Source organism: Balaenoptera ricei, chromosome 7 (assembly GCF_028023285.1).
Source record: "Balaenoptera ricei isolate mBalRic1 chromosome 7, mBalRic1.hap2, whole genome shotgun sequence".
Taxonomy (NCBI): domain Eukaryota; kingdom Metazoa; phylum Chordata; class Mammalia; order Artiodactyla; family Balaenopteridae; genus Balaenoptera; species Balaenoptera ricei.
The window spans coordinates 1,132,811-1,149,207 of NC_082645.1; the positions used below are offsets into that span (position 1 = coordinate 1,132,811).

The following is a 16,397-nucleotide window of genomic DNA, read 5'->3' on the forward strand; positions in this document are numbered from 1 at the left end:
TCAAAGGGCAGGTCTGATTCACTTGGAAACCTGTGGATTTAGAATGCCAAATTTATCCTCTAGCCACAGCTGATCTCTAAAGCAGGTCAGCAGCCTAGAGCCCAGCACTGTTCTTTCTTTTTTTTTTTTTTTTGGTTGTACTGGGTCTTAGTTGCAGCAGACGGACTCCTTAGTTGCAGCATGTGGGCTTCTTAGTTGTGGCATGCATGTGGGATCTAGTTCCCTGACCAGGGATCGAACCCGGGCCCCCTGCATTGGGAGCGCAGTCTTAACCACTGCACCACCAGGGAAATCCGGAGCCCAGCACTCTTCTCATTGGTTCAGGCCACCTTCCAACTCACTCCTCTTTTATTGCAAAACTTGCCATCTCCTCCAACCACCCCCATCCAGGAATTACTTGAGTAGACAACATTCTTCCTTCCCTATTTGTCAAAATTTGGATTTACCATAATCCTTTTGAAAGTTGGTATGCTTACATGAACTTCTTAGCAAAACTCAATGGAAAATTAAATATTGGTAACGCAGCTACGTTTGAAAAGTTGCTAGCAACCCACTTTGGGGTTGATTGATCCATTTCTTGTGGTTTCCAAAAATTTGTACTAAACCTCTCATAGGAAGTAACCTCTGGTTATTTTTAGTTCTTAAATCTCTGAATAGATTTCTCAGCATCTTTTTTTTAAAATTTATTTATTTATTTATTTGTGGCTGCGTTGGGTCTTCGTTGCTGCACACGGGCTTTCTCTAGTTGTGGTGAGCGGGGGCTACTCTTCATTGCGGTGCGCGGGCTTCTCACTGCGGTGGCTTCTCTTGTTGCAGAGCACGGGCTCTAGGCACGCGGGCTTCAGTAGTTGTGGCTCATGGGCTCTAGAGCGCAGGCTCAGTAGTTGTGGCGCACAGGCTTAGTTGCTCCACAGCATGTGGGATCTTCCCGGACCAGGGCTCGAACCCATGTCCCCTGCATTGGCAGGCAGACTCCCAACCACTGCACCAACAGGGAAGTCCCAGATTTCTCAGCATCTTTTAAAGTTACTAAATTAAGTTTCTAAGCTTTTAAACATTGAATAATACCTGAGGCAAGGCTTAATATCCCATTGCCCATCAAAGCTAGAAGCTTTTGAGTTCTTTTAGAATATGCTGGAATACTTTAGCAAAGTGCTTTTGTCCAGGGAATGAAATGGTTGAAGATAGGAGGGGGGAGGGAATTTAGGAGCTAAAAGGGCAAGTTAAAAAATACTTAAAGAATTCACTGTGATTCTTTTTTTTGCTTTAAGAAAGACACACAAGTAGAAATGCCAACATGTGAAAAGATAGTCATCCTTCCTCTTAACAGGAGAAATGCAAATGTAAAGCTATAACAAGATACCTATCACCATTAGCAAAGATGTTTTTAACTGATATGCCCTGTGCTAGTGAAAGTGTGAGGAAACAGGGGCTCTCCATTGCTGGTGGATGTATAAATTTGTACAAAACCAGAGGAGAACAATTTGTCAGAATCTTTCCAAATTTAAAGTACCCAAGATCTTTGACCCAGCAATTCTACTTCTGGGAATTTATTCTACAGATACTTCTTGTGTAGAAAAAACAGGGATATTTGGGATGGGGATATTTATTACAGCATTGTTTGTGATAGCAGAGACTGGAACAATCTAAATGGACATTAATCAGAGACTGGTAAGATACATCATATGGTTTGTCGAAATGATGAAATAACATGCAACCATTTAAAAAAATAGGGCAATTCTATGTGTGCTAATATGGAAAGATCTCCAAGATGTATGTTTAGGTAAAAAGAGCAGGGTGAAGATTAGTGTGTATATTATGCTACCATTTGTTTTTAAAAATAAAAAGTATAATGGGGAGTGACTGCTAATGACTATGGGTTTCTTTTTGGGGTGATAAAAATGTTCTGGAATTAGATAGTGGTGAAGGTTGTACAGCCTTATGAATATACTAAAATGCACTGAATTGTAAACTTGAAAATGGTAAATTTTATGGCATGTGAATTGTATGTCCATAAAAATACAAAGAAATAAAAGTTATACACCTATACACATAAAAAATGAACTATTTCTAAAAGGATGTATTGAAAACTGGCAACAGAGGTAGTTTGGGGAAGGGGGGAGAAAAGGATGGGAATGGAAGGGAAACATTGTTCACCATATAAAGCAGTGCATGCCTTTAAAATTGTGAAATATGTGCATGTATCACCTCATCAAAAAATTAATAAACTACTTTATAAAAAGGAAATCTATTAATTACTAAATCTACTTCAACAACATAAAAGCAAATTTCTAAAATTTTACCTGTAACTGCACAATTCCGTTGTGATTTAACTTTAATTTTTTTGTCAAGCTACCAAATGAAGAAGTATTTGAGAATATGAAAAAATGCATGTTTAAAGTAATTTTTAAAGAAAATTGCAATAGGTGTAAACTACTAGAGAAACTAGGCCATGCTAATTAGAAGGAATTAATTGGTAACTGCGTTTCACCTACTTAAATTCCCCCGTCACCTTTAATTGGAGTAACTTTCCTCTTTCCTGCCAGTCCCTAAACCATTATGTGGTATTGATCGTGTTGTGTAATAAGGTTCTGAATCCCACATCAGGAATGGCTTTATTTCAGTGGAAGATTCCAGAAACTCTATATGAGCTGATACTAATGGAAACAACCTTAAGATTTACAGACAATGTGATTGAACCTAGTTAACTAAAAAGAGAATCACTTTATCCGAATACACTGATACACTATAATAACTGATTAAGGTGATGTGAGGAGCCTTGAAGAGAAGACCAATAGGGAGGTAAAAATGCAGTTAGAGATTTTCTGCACAGCTTGGCAAGCAGTTTACTTATGGCTGTCAGTGGTGCATGTATTTGATCATTTCTTACTCCTACACCCACGCCTTTTTTCCCCTAAGTGAAAATTTGTCCAAAGGATATTGAATGACTCTTGAATTTCTTAGGAAAATAAATCTTGAGAAGACTAATTTGGAACAAAGAGATGTGTTTCCTACATGTGGAGACCAATGTAGAGGGAGAAAATTCCATTCCCTAATTTAAGTATTAGCACAATGAATAGACTCATATTTTGCTTTTTCTCCTATTGCCTTCACACGGAGAAATGTGAACATGAAATGGAGAAACTCTTATAGGAGAGAGGAAATCTACTTCACATGTATTTGTTTTAGATACATAACCAAAGAAGATGTTGCTGTAGCCTCAATGGACAAGGTGAAGAATGATGGGGGCCATGTCCGTCTGATCACAAAGGGGTCCAGGCCAGGAGGCCCTTCTACAAAGTAAGGGGTTTTTTTTACTTGTCAGGCATAGTAGTACTAAGACTATTCCTTTAACTTTATGCTTTCATTTTTGTAATAATACTTTACCTTTGTGTGGCCACTTTACAGGTTACAAAAAGCTTTTACAATGTAATAGCTCTTCTATCCTCCTAGCAACCCTGTGAGGCTCCTGATGCCCTCATCTTAGAAATTAGAGGTAAAGAAGGATCCTGAGACCAGGTGGGTCAAGTGACCTGCCCTAGGCCACTAGATGTTAGGAGAGCTGAGGTCAAATCTGGGCTCTGCCCCCCAATCTTGAGTTCTTACTATCATAGTTTTTCTTTTAACACTCTAACAAACAGCCATGGAAAATGAGCAAAGCAGCTATTGTAATTCCCATGTAGGACTTTTCAACAAAATTGAGTAATGTACCTTTTCCTTTTATTCTAACAAATGGAGTTTATGTCCTACCATGTTTCATCTCTAATTTTCATTCTATCGACTCAGAGTTTACCCATAGGTGCGTATTTAGCAAGTCTCCTGTTCTAATTCCTATCAGCACTGTTAGCTCCCTGGCTCTGTCACTTAATGGATATGAATGATCTTTTTCCTGAAGGCCAGCAGAGGCCGGAAGAGAGTGTTCCCAGAAGACTTCGTAACGGCCTCTCGGTCCTAAGGAGGTGTGTGACCTGACACATCTAGAGAGCAGGGTAGCCACTAACTTTAGCTGAGGTTTTCCATCACCCTGTCCTTTCCCAGCCTAAAGAAGCATTTTCTCACTTCTCATTTTCCTTCTCGAGAGCCTGAGTGTGTAACTTGAAGACATCTGAGTTCCCAAGAGAGGCAGCATATTTGTTTGCAAATTTATTTTTTTGAACACAACATTCTTTCTTTTACTTGCCGTGGATTAGAGAGTGCCGGCTATAGCTATTTCATTTCCACACTGAATCACAAAATCTGTGGGCCCCATGTTTACTGTTTATATCAGTATAGAAACTTTGAAGACCTTTAAATGAGGTAAAAATTACATAGAATAGAGTAAGCCTTCATCAGTTACCTAATCAATATTTTTCTCATTCTAGAGAATTTTTTGAAGATGGAGCTTGTGTCCCATTTCTAAATCCCGGCACAGCCCAAGCTGATCTCACTGTGAAACCTTCTACATCCAAAGGCTATTTGCAAGCTGTGGATAATGAAGGAAATCCACTTTGCCTTCGCTGTCAGCAACCCACTTGCCAAAGTAAGCAAGAGCATAAAGCAAATGCTTGGGATTCACGGTTTTGCTCTCTGAAATGTCAGGAGGAGTTTTGGATTCGATCTAATAACAGTTACCTGCGAGCCAAAGTATTTGAAATTGAACATGGCGTGTGTCAGCTATGTAATGTGAATGCACAAGAACTCTTTTTACATCTGAGAGATGCCCCTAAAAGTCAGAGGAAGAATCTTCTGGATATTACCTGGACCTCAAAGCTCCCATTAGAACAGGTAAATTATAATCATGTGACTGAAAGAAGGCAGCATTGCACTGAGTGATGAATACTGACTCACTTTCTTTTTTTTAAACTTTTTAATATGGGAATTTTCAAATACATATACAAAAGTAGAGGGAATGATGAACCCACATACCCATCACCCGACTTTAACAGTTATCAGCATTTTGCTTTCATCTTCATCTGTCCCTCACCTCAGTTCTTTCTCTCTCCTGGAATTATTTTAAACCAAATTCCAGACAGCATTTCATTTCACCCTTAAATACTTTCATTATGTATGTCTCACAGGTAAAGACTTTCTTTCTCCCTCTCCCCCTTTTTCTTTCTCTCTTTTATTTTTTATTTATTTATTCTTTTAATTGAAGTATAGTTGATTTACAATGTGTTAATTACTACTGTACAGCGAAATGACTCAGTTATACATATATATACATTCTTTTTTTAATATTCTTTTCCATTATGGTTTATCATAGGTCTGTCTCTCTTTTAAATATCCCAATATCCATTATCACACCCAACACAATTATAATTCCGCAATTATAAGAAGTCTGTGTTTGGTTTCCCATATTGTCTCAGAAATGTCTTTTTACAATTGCTTTCTTCAAATTAGGATCAAAATATGACCCACACATTGCATTTGGTCATTACGCCTTTTACGTTCCATTTAATCTCTAAGATCACCCCTTCCCTTTTTTACACCATAAATTGTTACATTTGCCTTTAGGATTTCCCACATTCTGGATTTGTTTGTTTCCCTGTATCCTCATGATGTTGTCTGACATGTTTCTCTATCCCCCTGATTTCCTGAATAATGGTTATAAGATCTAGAGGTTTAATTAGATTCTGACTAGATTATTTTGGGAAGAGACCTTAACAGATGGTACATTGCATTGAGAGGCACTTATGGTATGGTTGTTCCGCTTTTCATGGTGTTAATATTGAATGACAAGGGGTAAACAGATAACCCCCAAAATGTAGTCATTACAATGAGAAGAAAACTTCTTATGTTTATCCCATTGTAAAATGTAATTCATGACAAAAATAATATTCTTAGCACACTATTCTCAGTATTTACTTTGACTCCCAAAACTCAGTTGGATTTCCAGTGTTGTGATCTAATAAGTACTAAATTTCAAACTAGAGCAAAATGTGTAATTTTGTAGTAAGCTTAGTTTTGAAAAAAATCACTCTCCGTCTGCTAAAATATTGGATAAGTTCCAGCCAGGTAGTAAAATCTTATATTTTTATTTACCTAGTATTGCTGAATCATGACAGAATTAATAAGCATTTCTGCAAAGATTAATTAGCATGACTTTGTTAGGGAAATACACTCTTCCCCTAATGTTATCCAGAGTTCCTGAAAGATCCTTTGGTCTAACTGGTGAGGGTCATGTCACACCCATCCCAGAGATGTCAGCCAGACTCCAGTTACTGGCTGCTGCCTCCATGTGGAGGCTTCCGGAAGACACACAATGGAATGACTCAAGAACATCTTGAAAGCAGTCTGTCCAAGAATGCAGAAGTAACACAGTATACATCTAAAAGAGAAGCGTTCAGAGAATAAGGAGCACCACAGGGCCCAGATGGAATGACCAGTGGGAGAGGGAGTGATTCTTTCTGGAGGTGAGTTTAGGATGTTGAAGACTGGCCCCAAGTGATTCCAAATTACTGGGAAGAATAAAGAAGCACCTTCTGGATTACAGAATCTGTCAGAATGGAGACTGCTTGGCACAGAAGAATCGGTTACAAAAGACAGAACCAAAATGGATTTTTTTTCCTAAGAATATGCCATTTGCTTGATGCACAAGACTGCCATATGAAGTCTCCTCTGACAATGTCAACCTCAAAAATAAAAATCATTATATATCTTCTAACAGAAGTTGGGAAGTTCAGTATAGAAGAGAAAGTCAGTCCATCTGTAACAGAGTTATGGTGGACAAAGGTTACTGCTCCAATTTGCTGCTTCCTGGGGCTGCTCTTGGGCCAGACACTGCTGTTAAGGTCCCTGAGCCATCCATGGGCCTGACAACTTTCCTAAAGCACTTTAGAGCTACGTCACAGATTCCCATGGCCAGCAGCCTTGAAGTTGATTATAGCATCTTCCTTGTTCAAGACCAAGGAACAAGGAAGATATTATAATATCGTCTTCACACTCGTCTTTGTGATATTTAAACAACTCTATGCTGCTATGTTGTGAGCTGGTTTTACTACCTCAGATAAAATGCTAAAATACATCCTGTTTGAATGTATAGGTTATCATTCGTTAAATATGAAGTATGCATATACGGACTGGCCTAAATAGTGGCTGCTTTAAATGAACATCTTTGTTTATTCCAAATATGCAAGCTACAGAGATTTGTTCTAGAAATTTGATTCCAGTCCGTGTAACTTAGGAGGTTCCCAGGTAATAGCATAAAAGTTCTGGGTGATCACTATTAATATTAAACTGTCATTGGTATAGTAACAAATGCATTTAGGTCAACAATTAAAAGACTGTCTGAGTCAGTAATATTCAGAAGTTTTTCATTTCTAATCTGTTCTTATTTTTTTCTCAGTTTTGTTTTAGTGACTATATAAACTAGCTCAAAGGTGCAGAAGCAATTGATTTTTCCCAATCTGTCAGAAGGCTTGGTATTTTATACTTACTTGTAATTTTTTCAAAATGGGTTAGGTAAGGGGGGGAAAAAAAACCTTTTTCAGAAACATATTTTTTATTGCTTTCAAATTGCTAACCTAGAGGGTTTTTCCTACTCACAATAAAAGCTATAAAAAACCATCCTAATGTATTTTTCCCTGTGATTCTGCTGTGTGAACATGATTGCACATTGCAGACCCAACAGTTCCCACAGTGTATGTTGAAAATTGCTGATCCTGTGTTCTTATTGCAGCTTAATGAAATGATAAGAAACCCAGGGGAAGGGCACTTCTGGCAGGTGGACCACATCAAGCCAGTGTCTGGCGGAGGAGGACAGTGCTCCCTGGGCAACCTGCAGACCCTCTGCACAGTCTGTCACAGAGAGGTCAGTGCAGACACGTTTGACTCCACCTTGAGATATCAAGTTGAAAATCGTGCATACAGGTGTGGAAGGTTACGTGCGTGAATCTATATCCCTGGTCTGGGATCCGAGATGTATTTTATTCTTTTCATCACTTAACACTTGCGTTTTCTCTTGGGGCCTGTGCAAGTTCTCAGTCACAGATGAAAAAGAAACTGCTTCCCTTTCTATTCATTCTAGGACCAGGAAATTTTCACCACCACCTAGAAGAAAATGAATACAACTTACATATTGCATAGTCTTGAAAAGATCCAGATCCTCAAACTAGAAGTTTAGTAAATGGGGACAGTGACATATGTTTGCATCTGCAGCTAAATATGTCCTGAAATATCTGAGAACATTAATAAATTATCTCTAGGACCAACTCAGTTCAACATGCAAACATTACACTGCTGACCTAAATGTGAAACCTGTTAACCTTGGAACATCTTGGAGCAATTACCTATTGCTTAAGAGGAGAGGAAAAGAATGACATAATATTGTCTGTCAACTAGGATGAATTTTTAACAGGCAGTTCAGCAAAAGGTCATAGGATCTGCCTCTTGAGATATAATCTTAGAAAGAAGCATACATTCAATATGCAACTTTGTATCCAACTTTTTTTTTTAAATTATGGCAACATTTAAGCATTTTCCCATTCCCATGATAAGCATTCAGTGTTTATCATCTGAAATGGCTGCATATTGTCCTACTGAATACGTTTATGCTGTGGTTTATTCAGCCATTCCCATACTGATGAACACTGAAGTTGTTTACATTTTTTGGTTCATATACGCAATGCTGCCAACCGCATTTTTTTGTATACAATTTTTTACATTTTGAGGTTGTTCCTTAAGATAGATTCTCAGATGTAAAAATCACTGAGTCAAGTGTTTAGATATTTTTGAGACTGTAGGAGATAAATTTTCTTCAAGCTGTTTTCCAAAGGACTACGCTCATATACGCTCCTTCCACCCCGGCAGTGAACGGGAGTGCCCGTTTAACTGCACTTGTTATTGCCGATGTGGTGAGAGAAGAATTATTGTGTTTACAAAAGACCCTGATGTTTGTAAAACTGCTAATCAATTGTATTTACACCCTTTTTTTTTCTTTCATTTTTTGGCTGTGCCATGAGCTATATGGGATCTTAGTTCCCTGACCAGGGAGCGAACCCATGCACCCTGTGTTGGAAGCGTGGAGTCTTAACCACTGGACCACCAGGGAAGTCCTACACTTTTGAGAACTGTTCAGATCCTTTGCCAGTGTTCATATCATATGAGCACTTTCTTAGCCTCCTTTTAATATTTCAGATTCCTCAATTTGTTCACAAACATAATATTTACATAAACGGGATCATCTCATAAGCAGGGCTTTTTATTTATTTTTAGTTTTTTTTTTTTCTCTCCTTACCTCTTCCACCTGGATCACTTCACACGTACATGGACTTCAGCTGGGAAAAAAAGTCATCTGTGATTTCTCAGCTGTGCAAATTATTAGCACATTCAAGACCTATAAGAAAATGAAGATATAGCAAAGGAGAATGCTGCACCTTCTGTAATCACTTTTTCAGAGTCTTATGAAAAACTTCATTTGTGGGAGCAGCAGAAGAATCCAGTTCTGTTCTATCTCGTTTTGTTTTTTTGCGTTGGCTTGGCTATTGGGTTGGGAAAGGCTTCAGAGCCCAGAGAACAGGAGTGGGCCCTGCACACACTGCATTCTGGGAAATTGCCATGTGGGTGAGGGGAATCACTGCCTCCCCTAGTCCCCAAATGAGGTATTTACCATCTCATTGGGTAGCAAGACGGCCCCTAAAGCTGTGCGTTTTCTCCTCAGCATCTGGTCCTAAGTGAACCTACGACCTCAGAGCTACTGGAGTCCTCTGCTTGTGGCTTAGTAACCCCCTAATGGCAAAGCACTGGTAAATGAGTGTGGTGATAATGTAGATTTTTTTAACACTAACAGAATACAAAGAGTTTTTGAGTTTCTATATCCAGTACTTTTTTTCTAACACGTGTACACATGCATTTTTTTTTTTTTAAACTTTTAGAGAACTGCAAGACAAGCCAAAGAAAGAAGTCAGGTGAGAAGACAATCTCTAGCATCAAAGCATGGATCAGACATCACACGATATTTAGTAAAGAAATGAAGTATAAACATTTTTGAATAGAAGATGTATGGTTTGTATGCGGAAAATTCAACATAAATTATTTTTCATGTTAGTGTAATTTTTTTTTTTATAAATTTTATCTTATTTTTTTGACTGCGTTGGGTCTTTGTTAATGCAAGCACGCTTTCTCTAGTTGTGGCGAGTGGGGGCTGCTCTTTGTTGCGGTGCGCAGGCTTCTCATTGCGGTGGCTTCTCTTGTTACGGAGCACAGGCTCTAGGCACGCGGGCTTCCGTAGTTGTGGCTCACAGGCTCAGTAGTTGTGGCTCACAGGCTCTAGAGCACAGGCTCAGTAGTTGTGGCACACGGGTTTAGTTGCTCCGCGGCATGTGGGATCTTCCCAGACCGGGGCTCAAACCCGTGTCCCCTGCGTTGGCAGGCAGATTCTTAACCACTGCGCCACCAGGGAAGCCCTAGTGTAATATTTTAGGAATGAAAATTTTCAGAACAAAAATCAAGACTTCAACTTCCCTTTTCACGTTTAAAGCTTTTTGTGTTCAATAGCTTTTGAAAGTTCTTAACAGAAAATGAGATACAATACTAAATATTTCTATGATCTTCTTGATTTCGTGCAGACTCTCAATTATGTTTCGGTAAGGTTTTGTTAAGCTTTCAATTCCTTTGACTGTACCTTAATCACAGTATTATGCATAGATTGTTTTTGAAAAATATACTCTCAATTACTTGAAAAATGCTGCTGGATTAGTATTGGTCCTGGGCTGCTGTGTGTCTAAATGGAACATTGTAAAACCATAAGGGAAATTTGGAGGCAAATCATCATTATTTAGGACTTCTGGGCCAATTGTGACCTGCCTGCTTAGTATGCAAGAGAGACTCTTGTTCACTAAATGCCACCAAAATGGGATTGGGGTACACATTTTGAATGTTGTCTTCTTTGTTTTATTTCTTAGCCAATTGTCTATTGAAAAGATGCTTTTGAAAATAAGCTAATTGGACCCATGGTGTTTGTGGACAATTCAGGGGTTCTGGTTAAAGTAATTGTTAAAAATGTTTAAAAACTGAAAACATAAAATGCCACTTAAACTTCATTTTTTAATTAGTTTGTTTTAATGCATAAATCTAGGCATACTGTCAAAGCACCCTTTGTCTCCTGGTTACCATTTTTTGTTCTTAAAATCCTGTTTTATTAAAAGTGTATTCCTGGAACCTCTTTTAAAAGGAATGATGATGATAAAACACTTTATACTGAAACATGATCAGATGGAGATAGATATATGTTTAAAAAGTGCAAGGGTAAAAATAAAAGTGATGGTAAAAGAAAACCAAGGCATAATCCTGCAGTACATCAGAATCATGAGAGCAGAGTCAGAACTCCACAAAATACAGGGCCAAGGAAGAACTACATTCACAAAAGGCCTGTTTGTAAATACTGTTTGGATGTAAACCACATTAGTTTGAGCACTCTTTAGTTTTAATTAGTAGCTAGTATTTTACAACAGAGGACTTATTTTTATAAATATTATACAATCATGAACCTTACGGAGTTTTTATTAAGTTTACAGTATTTCATTGTATGAGATCAAATAGTATCGTTCATTTTATAAATTAGTTGGTCTTTCTTTGGCCTCCTTTCTGCTTTGCTGGTCAGGCTTTTTGCAGTTTTCTGCCTCATTGCCAGGGTAACCTAGGATTCCTCACAGCTGAGAGCTGAGAAGCCAGCACACTGCTTTTCCTCCAGCATGAGGTGTCTGCAAGTGAGGCTTCGGTCTAAGTAGGTCAGATTTGAGTGGAGCTTGCTCTTTAGATCAAACTAAAGTGGTAATTCTAGGGAGAAAATTCTTAGATGTAGGAACTGTATGATGGTTTGAGATGGAATGACCCATGAAGATGGTTTCTCTCTTTGCCAGATTTCAAAATTCCAATCAGTTAAAAATCCTGTAAGAGCATCAAAAAAATTAAAGTAGTTAGGAATGTATTTAACCAAGAAGGTGAAAGATTTGTACACTGAAACTACAAGTCTTTGGAGAAACAACTGAGGAAGAAGACACAAACAAATGGAAAAAATTCCATATTCATGGATCAGACAAATAAATATTGTTAAAATATCCATACCACCCGAAGTAATCTACAGATTCAGTGCAATCCCTATCAAAATTCCAATGGCATTTTCAAGTAGGAAAAAAATCGTAAAATTTGTATGGAACCATAAATGACCCCAAATAGCCAAATCAATCTTCAGAAAGAACAAATGTGGAGGTATCATTCTTCTGCCCATTTTTTTGATTGGTTTGTTTGTTTTTTAGATATTGAGCTGCATAAGCTGTTTGTATATTTTGGAGATTAATCCCTTGTTGGTTGTTTCATTTGCAAATATTTTCTCCCATTCTGAGGGTTGTCTTGTCTTTTTATTTATGGTTTCCTTTGCTTTGCAAAAGATTTTAAGTTTAATTAGGTCCTATTTGTTTATTTTTATTTTTATTACTCTAGGAAGTGGATCAAAAAAGATATTGCTGCGATTTATGTAAAAAAAGTGGTCTGCCTATGTTTTCCTCTAAGAGTTTTATAGTGTCCGGCCTTACGTGTAGGTCTTTGATCCATTTTGAGTTAATTTTTGTGTGTGGTGTTAGAGAATGTTCTAATTTCATTCTTTTACATGTTGCTGTCCAGTTTTACCAGCACCACTTATTGAAAAGACTGTCTTTTCTCCATTGTATATTCTTGTCTTGTTTGTCATGGATTAATTGACCATAGGTTCATAGGTTTATTTTTTTTTAATTTTATTGAATTATAGTTGATTTACAATTTTGTGTTAGTTTCAGATGTACAGCAAAGGGATTCAGTTATACATATATGTATATTCATTCTTTTTCAGATTCTTTGCTTATACAGGTTGCTCACAGAATGTTGAGTAGAATTCCCTGTGCCGTACACTAGGTCCTTGTTGGTTATCTATCTTATGTAGAGTAAGTAGTGTGTGTATGTCAATCCCAAGCTCCTGATTTATCCCTCCCCACCACATTTCCCCTTTGGTAACCATAAATTTGTTTTCAATATCTGTAAGTCTGTTTTGTAAATAAGTTCATTTGTATCATTTTTTAAATTAGATTCCACATATGAGTGATATCATATGATATTTGTCTTTGTCTGACTTACTTTAGTATGATAATCTCTAGGTCCATCCATGTTGTTGCAAATGGCATTATTTTGTTCCTTTTTGTGGCTGAGTAATATTCCACTGTATATATGTACCACAACTTCTTTATCCATTTCTCTGTCAGTGGACATTTAGTTTGTTTCCATGTCTTGGCTATTGTAAATAGTGCTGCAATAAACATTGGGGTGCATGTATCTTTTCTAATTATGGTTTTCTCCAGATATATGCCAGTAGTGGGATTGCTGGGTCATATGGTAATTCTATTTTTAGTTTCTTAAGGAACCTCCATACTGTTCTCCATAGTGGCTGCACCAATTTACATTCCCACCAACAGTGCAAGAGGGTTTCCTTTTCTCCACATACTCTCCAGCATTTATTGTTTGTAGACCTTTTGATGATGGCCATTCTGACTGGTGTGAGGTGATACCTCATTGTAGTTTTGATTTGCATTTCTCTAATGATTAGTGATGTTGAGCATCCTTTCATGTATTTGTTGGCAATCTGTATATCTTCTTTGGAGAAATGTGTATTTAGGTCTTCTGCCCATTTTTGGATTGGGTTGTTTTTTTCTTGGTTTTTGTTTTCAATATTGAGCTATTTGAGCTGTTTGTGTATTTTGGAGATTAATCCCTTTGTAGTTTGCTTTGTTTGCAAATATTTTCTCCCATTCTGTGGGTTGTCTTTTTGTTTTGTTTATGGTTTCCTTTGCTGTGCAAAAGCTTTTAAGTTTAATTAAGTCCCATTTGTTTATTTTAGTTTTAATTTCTGTTACTCTAGGAGGTGGGTCAAAAAAGATCTTGTTGTGGTTTATGTCAAAGAGTGTTTTTCCTATGTTTTCCTCTAAAAGTTTTATAGCGTCTGGTCTTACATTTAAGTCTTTAATCCATTTGGAGTTTATTTTTGTGTATGGTGTTTGTTAGGGAGTGTCCTAACTTCATTCTTTTACATGTAGCTGCCCAGTTTTCCCAGCACCACTTATTGAAGAGACTGTCTTTTCTCCATTGTATAGTCTTACCTCCTTTGTCACAGACTCATTGACCATAGGTGTCTGGGTTTATTTCTGAGCTTCCTATCCAGTTCCACTGAATTTTGTCAAAAGCTTTTTCTGCATCTATTGAGATGATCATATGGTTTTTATTGTTCAGTTTGTTAATGTGGTGTATCACACTGATTGATTTGTGGATACTGAAAATAAATAAAATAAATAAATTTTTTAAAAATCTATTAAGACTTGATTTATAGCCTAGTATATATATGATCTATCCTGGAGAATGTCCCATGTGCACCTGAGAAGTATGCATATTCTGTTATTTTTGGGTAAAATGTTCTGTATATTTATGTTAGATCTAGTTGGTTTATTGTATTGTTTTCTTTCTCCTGACAAAGAAAACAAGTCTTTGTCTTTTTTTTTTTTGGCTGCATTGGGTCTTTGTTGCTGCATGCGGGCTTTCTCTAGTTGCGGCAAGCAGGGGCTACTCTTCATTGTCGTGCACAGGCTTCTCACTGCAGTGGCTTCTCTTATCGTGAAGCACAGGCTCTAGCTGCATGGGCTTCAGTAGTTGCAGCATGCGGGCTCAGTAGTTGCAGCATGCAGGCCCTAGAGCGCACGGGCTTCAGTAGTTGAGGCATGTGGGCTCAGTAGTTGTGGCACACAAGCTCTAGGGCGCGTGGGCTTCAGTAGTTGAGGCATATGGGCTCAGTAGTTGCAGCGCACAGGCTCTAGGGCACACAGGCTTCAGTAGTTGTGGTGCATGGGCTCGGTAGTTGTGGTGCATGGGCTCTAGAGTGCAGGCTCGGTAGTTGTGGCATGCAGGCTTAGTTGTTCTGCAGCATGTGGGATCTTCCCAGACCAGGGATCGAACCCGTGTCCCCTGCATTGGCAGGCAGATTCTTAACCACTGCACCACGAGAGAAGTCCATCATAAGTCCTCTATTTTTGTACTTATCTTCTACCTATCTTTTCTATCCATTCTGGAGAATGAGGTATTGAATTTTCCAACTATTATTTTTAAACTGTCTGTTTCTTCTGTCATTTTTTTGCTTTATGTATTTTGATGTCCTGTTATTAGATACATTAATGATGTTTATAATTGTTTTACTTTCTTGTTCTATTGAATCTTTTATTAATATATAATATCCTTCATTGTCTTTTGTAACCTTTTTTGATTTAAATAATTCTATTTTGTCTGATATTATTATAGCTGCCCCTGCTGTCTTTGGTTTCTGTTTGCACAGAATATCCTTTTCTGTCCTTTCACTTTTCTTTTTTTTTGGTCCTTTCACTTTTAACCTGTTTCTGTCTTTGGATCTAAAGTACAGTATCTAGTTGGATTATTTTGTTTGTTTCTGACACTATCTTTTGATTGAAGAGTTTGATCCACTTACATTTAAAGTTATTACTGAGAGTGATGTCAGCATTCTCTCCCCTTTGATTTATAATTAACCAGACATCTATAACTAACCAAAAAAGAGTACCTCTGCACATCATACCAGGAAACCCAAGAGATCATCCATCTGTGAACCCAAAAGTGGGTGGACTGTACCATGCAGGAAGCTGTGGAGCAAGAGGAGTTGCAGTGTAGCCAGCAGCAGCACAGAAGGCAGCAGCAGGTCCAGGGGTGGGTGGCACAGCCTCTTTGGCAGAGGGAGTGAAGAATGGAAGCAGTGAATGGTATCTGTCCTGTTGCACACCTGCAGCTAGAGGGATCTGCTGCTCTCTGAGGAGAGACCTCAGTGACTGGGAGGAGAAAAAGGAAAAGGAGGTAGTTAGTAGACAAAGAGAACTGAAAAAAAGTGTCTATTGCTATCTGCCCCAGGATTCTGGCAAGAGAACCACCCACAATCCTCTACAACCCTCCCACTTGAGGATCCCCCTACTGGGCTGTGGGCACACCCAAAGCTGCAAGTGCAAAGTACACACCTCCTGCCACTCTTCCACCACCCCCTTTTTTTTACCACCAGCATTTGTGTGTGTGTGTGTGTGTGTGTGTGTGTGTGTGTGTGCTTCCAGCCTTAGTTGCAGGTAGCTATTAGTTTTCTAGACTTCTATATCCAGTTCCTTTTCCCAGGTTTGGGAAGTTCTCAGCTCTTATTTCCTTAAATAAACTGTCACCCTCTTCCCCTTCTCTTATCCTTCTGGAATATCCTTATTCTTTTGCTGGCTTTTCTAATGGAGTCTGATAGCTCTTGTAGGATTTTTTCACATTTAAAAAAGTGATTTCTCCCTCCTGATTCATTTCTAGTTTTCTATTTTCCAGCTCACTGATTCTCTCTTCCATCTGATCTGCTCTATTTCTAATGCATTCTTCTTCTC

General features: G+C 38.1%; 2 protein-coding genes across 9 annotated transcripts in view; one reads left to right on the forward strand and one right to left on the reverse strand.

Annotated features, from left to right (window-relative positions):
* The window catches only part of ZRANB3 (zinc finger RANBP2-type containing 3), a 254,596-nt gene extending 244,041 nt beyond the window's left edge, over positions 1-10,555 (forward strand). For 6 of the 7 annotated variants that reach the window (XM_059927591.1, XM_059927593.1, XM_059927592.1 and 3 more), the window contains 4 exons: positions 3,190-3,300; positions 4,362-4,764; positions 7,658-7,789; positions 9,852-10,555. In XM_059927591.1, the coding sequence (XP_059783574.1) occupies positions 3,190-3,300; positions 4,362-4,764; positions 7,658-7,789; positions 9,852-9,950 (745 nt within the window). In that variant the 3' untranslated portion in view covers positions 9,951-10,555. Of the gene's footprint in view, positions 1-3,189; positions 3,301-4,361; positions 4,765-7,657; positions 7,849-9,851 lie in introns of all 7 variants that reach the window. The other variant, XM_059927594.1, reaches the window with a different exon arrangement.
* Positions 4,858-16,397, reverse strand: part of RAB3GAP1 (RAB3 GTPase activating protein catalytic subunit 1) — a 157,960-nt gene continuing 146,420 nt past the window's right edge. The window contains exons 25-27 of one of the 2 annotated variants that reach the window (XR_009504167.1): positions 15,575-15,821; positions 9,215-9,313; positions 4,858-8,028 (exon numbers count right to left, since the gene is read on the reverse strand). Coding sequence is in view for 1 of the 2 variants with exons in the window: in XM_059927599.1 (XP_059783582.1) it covers positions 15,591-15,821 (231 nt within the window). In the remaining variant the exon portion in view is untranslated. Of the gene's footprint in view, positions 8,029-9,214; positions 9,314-11,462; positions 11,866-15,559; positions 15,822-16,397 lie in introns of those variants that run through there. The other variant, XM_059927599.1, reaches the window with a different exon arrangement.